This window comes from Solea solea, chromosome 15 (genome assembly GCF_958295425.1).
Source record: "Solea solea chromosome 15, fSolSol10.1, whole genome shotgun sequence".
Taxonomy (NCBI): Eukaryota; Metazoa; Chordata; class Actinopteri; order Pleuronectiformes; family Soleidae; genus Solea; species Solea solea.
This window is the reverse complement of record NC_081148.1, coordinates 24161822-24173979: the sequence shown is the minus strand read 5'-3', so window position 1 is coordinate 24173979 and position 12158 is coordinate 24161822. Positions and strand designations below refer to the sequence as shown.

At 42.3% G+C, this 12158-nt stretch overlaps 2 protein-coding genes across 27 annotated transcripts in view; one reads left to right on the top strand and one right to left on the bottom strand.

Annotated features, from left to right (window-relative positions):
• Window positions 1-827, bottom strand: part of LOC131473611 (regulating synaptic membrane exocytosis protein 1-like) — an 80025-nt gene extending 79198 nt beyond the window's left edge. For all 26 annotated transcript variants that reach the window (XM_058650913.1, XM_058650919.1, XM_058650923.1 and 23 more), the window contains exon 1: window positions 589-827. In XM_058650913.1, the coding sequence (XP_058506896.1) occupies window positions 589-749 (161 nt within the window). In that variant the 5' untranslated portion in view covers window positions 750-827. The remainder of the gene's footprint in view (window positions 1-588) is intronic.
• Window positions 828-2738: 1911 nt separating this feature from the next.
• asrgl1 (asparaginase and isoaspartyl peptidase 1) lies at window positions 2739-11558 on the top strand. Its single transcript, XM_058650725.1, has 6 exons — window positions 2739-3921; window positions 4254-4396; window positions 6837-6991; window positions 7555-7676; window positions 9096-9206; window positions 10543-11558. Exons 1-6 carry the CDS (start codon window positions 3735-3737, stop codon window positions 10755-10757), a joined length of 933 nt encoding a protein of 310 aa, XP_058506708.1. The 5' UTR covers window positions 2739-3734; the 3' UTR covers window positions 10758-11558.
• The last annotated feature ends 600 nt before the right edge of the window (window positions 11559-12158 follow it).

Genomic DNA, 12158 nt, shown 5'->3' with positions numbered 1-12158 from the left:
AGATGTCACTAATTCTAACTTTTTTTCATTCACAAAGACGTCTACAACATTTGTCGTTTGTTGCATCACGGCCGAAGACACTCACAAGTCCCGAGACATTACAAGTTTGAATGCGCTGCCACCGAATAACTTTCCTGCTTTTGCTGCGTTTTTGTGTGATGAATACGGACTATACCGCCACCTGCTGGTCAGGAAGTTAACTCCAGAACATACATGATGGTTGCTCTGTGATGCAGTGTGTGTGTGTGAGTGAGCGAAACTTGTTTCTCGTGACACTCTGAGGCGGCAGCATCGCAGATGGTTGTCGTCTTTTGACGCTGCGGTTTGTCCTGGACTAACTGTGCTGGTGAGCGAGTGAGGGGCCTGCAGGATGTACACACACACACTCACATACACACATGCATTGATCAGATAGAGTGGAGTGAAGAAGACCTGATGCTGGAACATCAGGGACTCAGGAGGTGCAGGTGCAGGATGGAGTTCAGACCTGAGTCCAGGCCCAGTCTCTCTCTCTCTCTCTCTCTCTCTTACTCAATCTTTGCTTCTTACACACTCTGTACTCTCTCTCTCTCCATCACTCTCTCTTACTTTAACATGGCCTCCTCCTTCGCCTCCTCCTCTCGTTGCCGAGCCAGCACAGCCATGATGATCTTCCTCTCGTCCTCCGTCAGATGGCTCAGGTCCGGCTCCGGGATGGCTGCGGGGACCGCTGGGCGCGGGCCGCCCCGAGGGCCCACCGAGGCGAACATCTTCCCCACCACCACCACCTTCCCTCCTTTCCTCTCCTCTCGTCCTCTTCCTCCTCCTCCTCCTCTGCCTCCTCCTCCTCCTCGGGATCACGGAGAGAAAACCCGCTGGCTGAGCCCACGGATCACGACATGGCCCACGGTTGGAGGGACTGATGATGCAGAGATCCCATGGCTGTGTCGGGGGGCAGCCAGGGCGGCGGCAGAGGCGGCAATGTCCGCGTTCGCTGCGGCGGTAGTAGTAGTAGTGGTGGTAGTAGTAGCAGCGGTGATGGTGATGGAGGTGGCGGCGGCGGCGGCGGTGGTGGTGGTGGTGATGGTAGTGGTCTCCCGGTTCGCCGTTTTTTCAGCTGTCTTCTCCCCCCACCCCCCTCCCACCGCCCGCCCGCCCGCTTCTCCCCTCCACCACCTCCGCTTCACGGGGAGCCCATATCACCGGCTGTCGGTGCAGGGATGAAGGGGGGAGAGATCTGGCTTCGCTTGCTTCGGCCAGGAGGAGAGCGGAGGAGGGTGGAGGTGGAAGGTGTGTGTGTGTGTGTGTTTGAGTGTGTGTGTTTGAGTGTGTGTGTGTGTGTGTGTGTGTGTGAGGAGGGGGGGTCAAGTCTCCGCTCGGTCCGGTGTCGGTTCTCCGAGTCGCTGCGGGGCGAGGCGGCGGCGACTTCTTCTTCTTCTTCTTCTCCTTCTTCTTCTTCTCCTTCTTCTTCTTCTTCTTCTTCTTGTTTTCCAGCCCCGCTGCTGCTGCCGCTGCCGCTGCCGCTGCTGCTGATGCCGATGATGCTGATGCTGATGATGCTGATGCTGATGCTGAAGCTGCTGTCAGGGAGACGGAACCGTCAATGGGACCGCAGCCCCTCAAGCGCGCTCACTTGCTCTCTTGTGGCGGGAGCGCGCAGCCCTCATTTGAGAATGGGGGGCTCCTCTCGCCTCTCGCAAGCGCGGTCACGCCACCCTATATAACCAACACACACACTCACACACGTAATAAATGACGTTGGGTTCCTCCCAGGTGCATTGTGGGCCTTGTAGGAATATGTATAGTGTGTAAACTACCCACACTGCACACACGCTTAATTATATTATAATATATTATTTATGTTGGAATTATGAGTATTATTATTATTATTATTATTATTATTATTGTTATTAGTATTATTATTATTATTGTTATTATTATATTTTATGTTAAATTCTAATGTATAATAATATCTGGATTCCTAATATGTGTTTAAGTAAAATGGGTTCCTTTATATTTATAAAGTTCAGTTAAATTTGAAACACTTTCCATTCTTTTAAAAATATATATATAAATCATCTAAATATTTAGTTTTTTATTTAAAAAAAAGATTGAAACTTTTATTTTGGAAAAAAACGTCATATCCCGGAAGTGCTGCTTCACCTCTGTGTCGCTAACAGACACGGGACTGCTTAGCTTCCGCACTGAATTCTTTCTCCCTTAACACTAAAAACTACACACGTTCGCGTCGCTTTATGACACTGGACTTTCTCCACAGTAAGTAAACACCGACATTAGTGACGAACCGCTCTAAGTGAAAATTTGTATTTTATTTGTAAATCTGGAGCAGAATTAGCAAACAGCGCTGACGTCGCACTTTAGCGGGCACGTGAGCACTTGTTGCATTTGCTTCATATAAATTCAAATTATGTTTGTTTTAATTTAAGTATTATTATGTATACGTACATATGTACGAACATATATGTGTATATATATATACACACGCTTGATTGTTTTTGTCACCTGGCATCAGAGAAGTGTCAATATCTCTCACAAACACACACACGACTCTTATATGAAAAACGGAAACATGTAAAATCAAATATGATCAAAAAAACAGATAAATATCCCATTAAAACTTTACTATGGACACATAAAACGCTAATATAAATAAAAAGCAGCAGCAGGATTTTAAACGTCATGTTTTAGGAATTTCTTGTTTATTGAACCATAATTAGCAGCAAAGACAGTAAAGATAAAGGTAAATGTATAAAACATGCATGTCTACAGTTTGTGAAAGTATATGTAATATAGAAAAAATATTAATAATAAGACTTTAAAACGTTGAAATAGAATGTACAGTATAGACATTAAGTTGCCAGAATATATACAGTTTAGTTGTAAGATGTAAAACAACTGTATTGGACTGATAATGGACATTGATAGATACTATTGGCTGTGATATTGATTTGGGTGTCGTACACAAAAAATGTTATTGAGCCTTTCCTTCTCTGGCTGCAGCCTTTTGGATCAATTAGTCCTTTTTGGAAGTCTTGCAGAAGGGCATTACACTTGTCTAACCTTTAGGAGATGAATTCATTAAGTAGTTGTTCAGAGTTTGACTGGGACAAGATAGTTTGGAAATATTTTGTCAGTAATGTGGCTTGTGAAATTTTCACTGTAAATAGACCAATAAATCTTTTGGGCCAATTCATCAGGCCTATATTTGTCGCTAGTTGATAAGAGGCATTGACATTGGCCAATAATAACAATCGTGCTTCACTAAAACCTTATTTTTACACCCAAAATGTTGCTTTCTTCGTTTTTTGGTGACTAGTTTGATCTATTTAATAGTTTATACATTTTCTTTCATGAAAATATTGTGAAATATTATGATATTTTGGGTGGCGATATTATATCGCTTTTGAGACACCAAATACCACTAGATGGTGCCAAGTGCTCACCCTCACTGGAACAGTTATATATGTGATAATATCTTATTGTCGCGATTCCCACCCCTAGGGACTGGAGGTAATTAACTGGGCAAAGAGGTGATTTATCTGGCCGATATTTGCCATTCACCATATTTTAATAATCAGCATTGGAAACTATCATTTATTAATCGGCCAATTATTACAAATTACCCATTTTCTTGTTGGAAATTAGATTTTTTTCATCCATGGATGGATGGATTTAATATTATAGTTGATAGATTATTTTTATTGAAAATACTGTATATATATTAGGTGATCGGCATGTTGCCAGTGGTGGTGGTCCACGGAGGGGCGGGTCAAATCCCGAAGCAGCGCACTGAACAGTCCACACTAGGCGTGTGTACCGCAGTGCGAGCAGCCTACACCATCCTGCGGGGAGGAGGCAGCAGCATGGATGCTGTGGTGGAGGCTGTGACACAGATGGAGGATAATCCTTCATTCAATGCAGGTAAAGTCAAAGCAGAATGTAGTTTTACAGACTTTGAGAAGAACAGATGGACGGACGACGTCACTAGAGATATGTTGTGCCGAAAGTTTGCGAAGCTTTTTTTGTTTGCATTCTCTGATTCCCAGTTGTCCACAAACATCCCAGCCATCCCGAAGTAGGACAGTAGTTTTAGATGGGTTTGCTAGTTTTCTACAAGTTTTTATTGTTTGCAAATTCTTAGTTTTAGTCTTAGTGTTTCTCAGTTGTCCACAAACATCCGACGTGGATGTTCCCAGACCTTAGTCCCCAGAAGCAGGACATTATCATGTTGTTTTCTCCAATCACGTTTTCAGGGCGCGGGTCTGTGTTGAACGCTAAAGGGGAGGTGGAAATGGACGCCATCGTGATGGAGGGTAAAACACTGGGAAGCGGCGCAGTGTCTGCTGTACGCAACATTGCCAACCCTGTTCAGCTAGCAAGACTGGTTATGGACAAGGTGTGTACTGAACGTGTGAGCAGGTTCAATTATTCCAATCCAATCCAATCCACTTTATTTATATAGCACAAGTTTAAACAAACACAAGGTTTCCAAAGTGCTGTACAAAGAATAAAACAGGGATAAAATAAATGAATAAATACATTGAAATAATATGCATGTGTACACATAAAACAAATACAGTCACATAAAAACACATTAAATCAACACTACGTGGTGTTAAAAGCCAAAGAAAAGAGGTGAGTTTTAAGAAGAGTTTTAAAATGAGACAGAGGAAGCCTATCTAATGTGCAGCGGCAGACCATTCCAAAGCTTTGGAGCTGCAATGGCAAATGCTCGGTTCCCTCTGAGTTTAAGCCTGGCTTTAGGCACTGTCAGGAGCAGTTGGTCAGCTGACCTGAGAAATCGGCTGGGCATGTAGGGGTGCAGCAGCTCAGAGAGGTACAGTGGGGCAAAGCCATTTAAGGCTTTAAAAGCAAATAAAAGAATTTTAAAATGAATCCTAAAATGTACAGGCAGCCAGTGGAGTGAAGCTAAAATAGGTGAGATGTGCTCATACTTGCGTGTGCCAGTTAAAAGACGTGCAGCAGCATTTTGTACAAGTTAAAGGCGCGCAATGGAGGACCCGCTAACCCCCATATAAAGTGCATTACAGTAATCCAGCCTAGTGGTCACAAAGGCGTGGATTACTGTCTGAAATTGCTGTCTCTGAAGGATTGGTTTAATTTTTGCCAGCTGCCTTAACTGGAAAAAGCTACATTTCACCACAGCTTTAATCTGGCTGTCAAGTTTAAGGTCCGAGTCAATTTTTACACCCAGATTGTTCACAATTGGCTTGTGATACTGTGCCAGAGAAGACAAATCAACTTGGGGGCGGGTCACAGAAGTGCCACCAAAGACCATGACTTCTGTCTTTTCTTCATTAAAATTCAGAAAATTTAAAGACATCCAAGCTTTAATGTCATGTAAGCACTTTAGCAGTGGGTCAACAGAGTAGGAATCAGCCTTTTTGAGGGGGACATAGATCTGGCTGTCATCCGCATAGCAATGAAAAGAAATGCCATGTTTCCTGAGAATAGAACCAAGTGGTAAAAGATAGAGAGAAAATAAAAGAGGGCCAAGCACAGAGCCCTGTGGGACCCCATATGAAAGAGGAACAGTGGAGGACACAGAGTCATCTAGGCTGACACAGAAAGTCCGATGTGACAAGTAGGATCTGAACCATTCTAGTGCTGTGCCACTGATGCCCACCCACTGCTCCAAACGAGCAATCAGGATTTCATGGTCCACTGTATCAAAGGACAACACAGTGACCAGAGTCAGTAGCTAAAAATATGTCATTAAAAACTCTTAAAAGCGCTATTTCTGTGCTATGCAATGTTTTAAAACCAGATTGGAAAATCTCAAGAATATTTTATTCATTTAAAAAGTCCATGAGCTGGGAATACACATTCTTCTCTAAGATTTTAGAGAAGAAAGGCAATTTGGAGATAGGCCTGTAATTTGCCAAAACAGCAGGGTCCAGTCCAGGGTTTTTTAGTAAAGGCTGCACAGGGACTACTACAGAGGACAGGCTGCAATTAATAACTGTGAGACATGATGGCCCAATAGTGGGAAAAACCTCCTTAAATAATCTGGGCGGGACAGTATCGTCAGGAGAACCTGAGGGCTTCAGATGATTCACAATCTCAAAAGTGTCCAACACAGCAGAGCAGGGGAAAGGATCAGAAGCAGGAGGTGAAATAAGTGCTCTGGTAGAAGTGACTTTATCAATGAAGTAGTGAAGAAAATTCTCACACAGAGCAGGGGAGGCCTCAATTCCCATCTGTGGTGCATTCAGAATAGAGTTGATCACTTTAAACATCACACAAGGCTTGCGTCACGGAACTTCGGGGGCCTTTTCTTACCAGAAAGTATGTCTTTGGATATTTGTATCGTCAGCTTTTCCCTTCAAATCCCATTTTCAATATTGATTCATTTGGAGTTGTACCAGTTTCCGTACCAATTTTGCAAATCTGCAGACTCAGCCGAAGCTAACAGCTCGCAGTCACTATCGCGGTCGAGTCCCGCGTGCTTTTCATAGTCTTGTGAGATTTGAGCAGTAGATGCAGGAAATGGTAAATATATCTATAGATAGTGGACCAAAGACTGTCGTAATTGATCAAGTGTTCAACCCCAACTGGGTCAAAAGAGATGGTTCCGTCATAAAAGCTGATCAACGGTTTGTTTTATTTCATATTTGCACATTTGCCTCCCTTTTCAGATTGTAGCTGTAAATACAAAGAGTTAAAACTAATTTGTGTGTCAACTTTGATAACAGTTTTCAAAGCAAACATAAGGAACTGGTAATAAAGCAGAAACCATACATTTGGTGGTAGTCTAGGTTTTACAGCAACTGATACACAGGAAGTTTTCTAATAGTTTTGTTGTCTCCGTTCAGACCAGCCATGCATGTCTGACAGCAGAGGGCGCCAGTCAGTTTGCCCGGGCCATGGGTGTCCCCGAGGTCCCCGAAGAGTCCCTCATCACGGAGTATTCACGCATGCGCTGGACAAAGAACTTGGCCCCAGAAGCTAACCCTGTGGAATGCCAAATGTGAGACACGACTTCAATCTTATGAGCATGTGTTTCAGTAATGACACAATCCTTAAAGCTGCTGAGAGTGAAGCACTGTCATTCACAGTTAGGAGGGATGGGAAGGCGTATGACGCAGGGTTCCCACAGGTCCTTGAAATCCTTGAAAGTTTGTGAATTTTAAATTTTGTGCAAGACAAGTGAAGTTGATATTCAGGTAAATGTCTCCCTTGTTTGTTACGACACTACCTACTGTTTCATGCCCTGCATTGCTTGATGTACGTAGACTAGCCTATGCAGAACAAACATGGAGTCGTATTAGCTTAAGCTGTATTAGCACATTCGGTCCTTGAATTTGAGGGAATTGGTCCTGGAAAGCCCTTGAATTTGATGTCAACCAAGGTGTAGGAACCCTGCAGTTGTAAGTAGGTAACCAGGTTCCTTTATAAAACTGATCAAGTCACATTAATGCTGTGTTCCATTTTGATCAGAAGTTGGAAGTCGGAGCGAGAGCTCAACATGGACACAGCAGTTGACTTCCAAACATCCTTCCGTTCCCTTACGTGTTGTTGTTGTTGTTACAGGGGAAAGATGGGAACCGTCGGAGCCGTGGCGATCGACAGCGAGGGCAACATTGCCTGCGCGACCTCTACTGGTGGAATGCTGAACAAGATGGAGGGACGAGTTGGCGACACACCCTGCATAGGTCAGACGAGTTTGATGCCTCTTCAACTGGTTTTATTGTTTCCTGTCTTCTTCACTTTGTTGGCCTTTGACCAGTTGGTCAGTAACCAAGCACCTGGTTAATATACACCTGTGTTTGTGAGTATTTTCTAACTCACTGCAGTTCACAGACAGTACATTCAAATGCACTTGATATCCATCATGTCAGATCCACAGCACTGGACCGGCTGACGCTCTAATAACCTAATGTAGCAGAGGAACATGCCCGGGGGCTAAAGTGTGTAATTTGAGAGGATGAGTAGTGGCGTGACACAGTCTGAAATCGATCCCAACATTGTTTATAATCAGCTGCGGGAAAACAGCAGCGGCAAGTGGATTTTTGTCCACGTCAGCTCATCTCTAATCTGTTACTCTCAAAGTCAATGAGTGATGAGACTGTCATGAGTCAGTGGACAGATTAGAGTTTGTCTGCGATCAGCCATGAAGGCTCTCTGGTCAAAAGTTCACAAAAGTGTCCAACAATGTGTTGAAATGTGGAACAGGTCAAGGGAAGAAAAATCACAAAACGTCACATTTGTCTGCTCCTTCAGACTTAGAGTATCTTTCATGGTAGTGGGTGGAGCTAATTCGATTTTACAATTATTTATAATCCCAGAATATAACATACATGTGTGTCAAACAACACTTTATGGACAAAAATGAACCACAAAATCAAAATACACAAATTGAAAATAAAATATAAATGTAATCATTCTGATTCTGGATTCTGATTCTTATCATAAAATGCAATACTTTTGAACGATTGAATCGATATTGTATTTGCAATTTGTGTATTTTGGTTCACTTTTGTTTGCACAATTCATAAAGTGTTGCTTGCTTTGTGAAAAAGTGTTTTTTGAAAAATATTGACACACATCTAATTCCATAATTTAAGAGGAAACGTGCAGCATTACTTAAACTGATAAATTACCACTTAATTTTTTAAGTGGTAATTTACAAAATCTCAAAATCTCAATTTAAAAGTGATCAGAATTACCGCTGTTATCATTTTATGTTCGTGAAATAAAATAATCAATTGAATTTGGCCGTGTTGTGATGATACTGTGATGATATGTTATGTCTTTCCTGCTCCTTTGTTGACACACTTATTAGTACCACATATGAATTTGGTTACCTTGCCCATAAAATAAATAAAAGAGATTGAAATTGCATTACTATACTGCTGATTTCATTAAGAAATTCAAGGGTGCTCACTTTTCCAACACTGTTCATTCACTCAAGAGCATCTTTCTCATCAAAATGGCTCATTAATGAAAGAAATACACACAAACATGAATTATCCCTTAAACATTTAGTTTTTTCCAACTATCATTTCTGTTTACTTCATGCTTCAAAGTGAATTTTCAAAATGTAAGTTAAAATGTTTTAATGTGTGTTTCAGGTAGTGGTGGTTACGCTGACAACAATGTGGGCGCAGTGTCGACTACAGGCCACGGAGAGGCCATCATGAAAGTCACTCTGGCGAGACTCATCCTCTTCCACATGGAGCAAGGTCTCACACACACACACACAGGCTGTCTCTCCTTTAGTAAGCACCAATGTCCACTTTATTAGGGACAGAGTGGGACAGTTAGTGTTGTGCATTCAGGGACGGTCTTCTTTGACTTTCTGTTTCCGTCTTATCTTCTTAAACCATCTCCTCTGACCTCTGGCGTCATCCTCACGTAATGTTTCTCGTAAAGAAATGATGCTCACTGGATATTTTTTTCCTTTTTCGGACCATTCTCTGTCAACTCTAGAGATGGTTGTGTGTGAAAATCCCACCAGATGAGCATTTTTCTGAAATAACAACCACTAAAGCATGTGGACAAACATCCTGAGATGATTGTCGGGTTCTGTCAGGTTTCAAGTTTATCTTTTTGAAACATCGGGTCAAATTTAAGTTGCTTTATTGAAAATACGGTCTTAATTAATTTCATCAATAGATATATAACAAGTAAAAATTGGTCATATTGCTTAGAACCAGGGTTTACTATTGACGACCAGACTGTGAACACAAAACACAGGCTATTAAAGCTCTCCCTGGCTTTATGGAGCTAAAAGTTGCTTGTTTCCGGCTGTAACAAGGACTTCTTTTGTTTTCCATAACTGTAAATAGTCTGCATGTTGGGTTCAGTCAATATTCTCTCAGGGAAATTTGGTTTCGGACACAAAAACGCATCCTAAGTCTCATTCTAACAAACAAGCATGTCGTCATGTTCACGTTCACATGCCTAAATGCACTGAGTTGCTGCCACGTGATTAACTTATCAGATACACTGTACTGCAGAGTGTCTGGTACAGTTAAGCGTTTGTGGAAAGCACACAGAGATGGTACAGATGTCTGGTACAGTGAGAGTGGGTGTACCAGTGTAATGACAGACGATGAGGCTCCACTTCCTCCCACTACACAAACATTGAAATCATACTATATTGATGACAGTTGAATCTGGAGTCGCGATAGTAGTAGTTAAACCGCTCAGTCCCCCCCACTCCAAAGTCCATAGAGAAAATCAGCGATTTTGCCACACGTTGCACAGGAGTTCTTGATCCACTGCCGCGTCCATATGTGAGTTCAAATGTGTTATTTTGAGGAATTCTGTGTTTAAAATCATTTATTTGGATTTAACAAGTGACACAAACTCACCAAAGGAGGCGGCAGTAGACCAGCAGCTGCTGTGTTCCTGTGAGGTAAAAACGCTGATTTTCTCTATGGACTTTGGTGCGGCAAAGATGAAGTGTCAGATAGTTTTATGTGTGTTTTCTAGACACATGGAACATCATACAACCACACAACCACCTGATTTTACAACCTTTTAATTCTGTCTGTCCTCCCTGCTCTCACTCAGGTCACTCTGTAGAGGCAGCCAGTGATTTGGGTCTGGCCTATATGAAGTCCAGAGTGGCTGCGCTGGGCGGGGTGGTGACCGTGGACCCTCGGGGCCACTGGGCCGCCCGGTTCTCCAGCCGGCAAATGTCTTGGGCCGCGGCCCAGAAAGACACACTGCACTATGGTCTTTACACGGGGGAACATTTCACACAGAGCATCGAACATCCGCACTGATAAATATATACAGTATATATATATATATATATATATAAGTATATGTATATGACATGAAGGTGCTTTCAAAATAAAGGTCCAACTGCAGAGTTGCAACAAACAGTGGACTCTCGACCACTACACTACAAACTACAGTGTCCTTGGCAAACCATAAATGATGACCGTCCAGTTTCTCCATGCCGTTTATGCGTGCGGAGCTGTTTTAATCGAGTTTCGACACAATTTTGTGGCCGTTTTTTTGAATTTTTGGATCTGTAGATTTCCCGGGAGCAATTCCTTGAAACACCTGTGGCACTGAGTTGTCATCTGCGGATAAATGATCCAACTCCACCACGAAGCAACCTCTGAGTCTCTCTAAACTGTGGTTCGAGTTCCACAGAAGGGTCGCAGAAGATTTTTCTTCAAACTAACTGATTTTTACTTTATTTTGTATGTGTAAATGTTTTAAATGTGGATTAAATTAAGTTGTAATTAATTTTCCAAACGTACCTTGAAAATGATGAATGTAGGAATTCAAAATAATACTAATTAGTAGATATGCTTGATTTTGATGATAGTTTGTCGTCATAAACAACATTCACTCCAGAATGATTTCAGACCTCACAGTGATGCTAGTGTGAGAATAAATTCCTCTGCTGCTCAATCATGTGTTGCCTGAAAGCTTCAGGTTTATTGCTGCTTGAAGTACAAGTCTTAATTTCTTTTCTTTGTTTGTTTATTTTGTGCTGCCGATCATGTGACGACTGTTTAGGCTGAAGGATTTGTTTTAGGAAAACACAATAAATCCCTTTCATGCCTGCACATTGTGTGTTTTCACGCTTCATTTCACTCTAAAGCCCCGTGTGTTTGAGGTGCACTGAAGTGTCAGTAAGTAAGTAAGGCTCTGTGTGAGTGTATGTGTATTCCTGCTTCCGTCCACTAGATGGTGCTGTTTCTGCACACATCTTACGTTTGGACATGACGAGAGGAAGCAGTTTTATTTGTCATGTACATTAATTTTTCCCCTAATGGAACCTGAGGTTTGTGAAGCCTTGTAAAGCACTTACTCTCCTTGACCAAATCCCATAGAGAAATTGAGTGATTTAAGCTCAGTAGAACAAGGGAGCTGCTGCTTCTCTGCTGATCTTCTGCTGCCTCGTGTGGTCACTTTGTGTCACTGAGGTTAATCTGAACAGAGGATTTGAAACAGGAATCATGAGGAACACATCTGAACACTGATGGAGGCATCAGTGGATCAATAACAACTGTGAGCATGTGATGTAAAAAGCAGTGATTTTCTCTATGGGCTTTGGTGCAGGAGAGTGAGTGGGAAAATGGTTAATCTAGATTAGATTTCATGAGATTAGATTGACTAAATTAATCCAAATCTGTTAGATGTGTTGCATATCAAGTTTTAAAGTA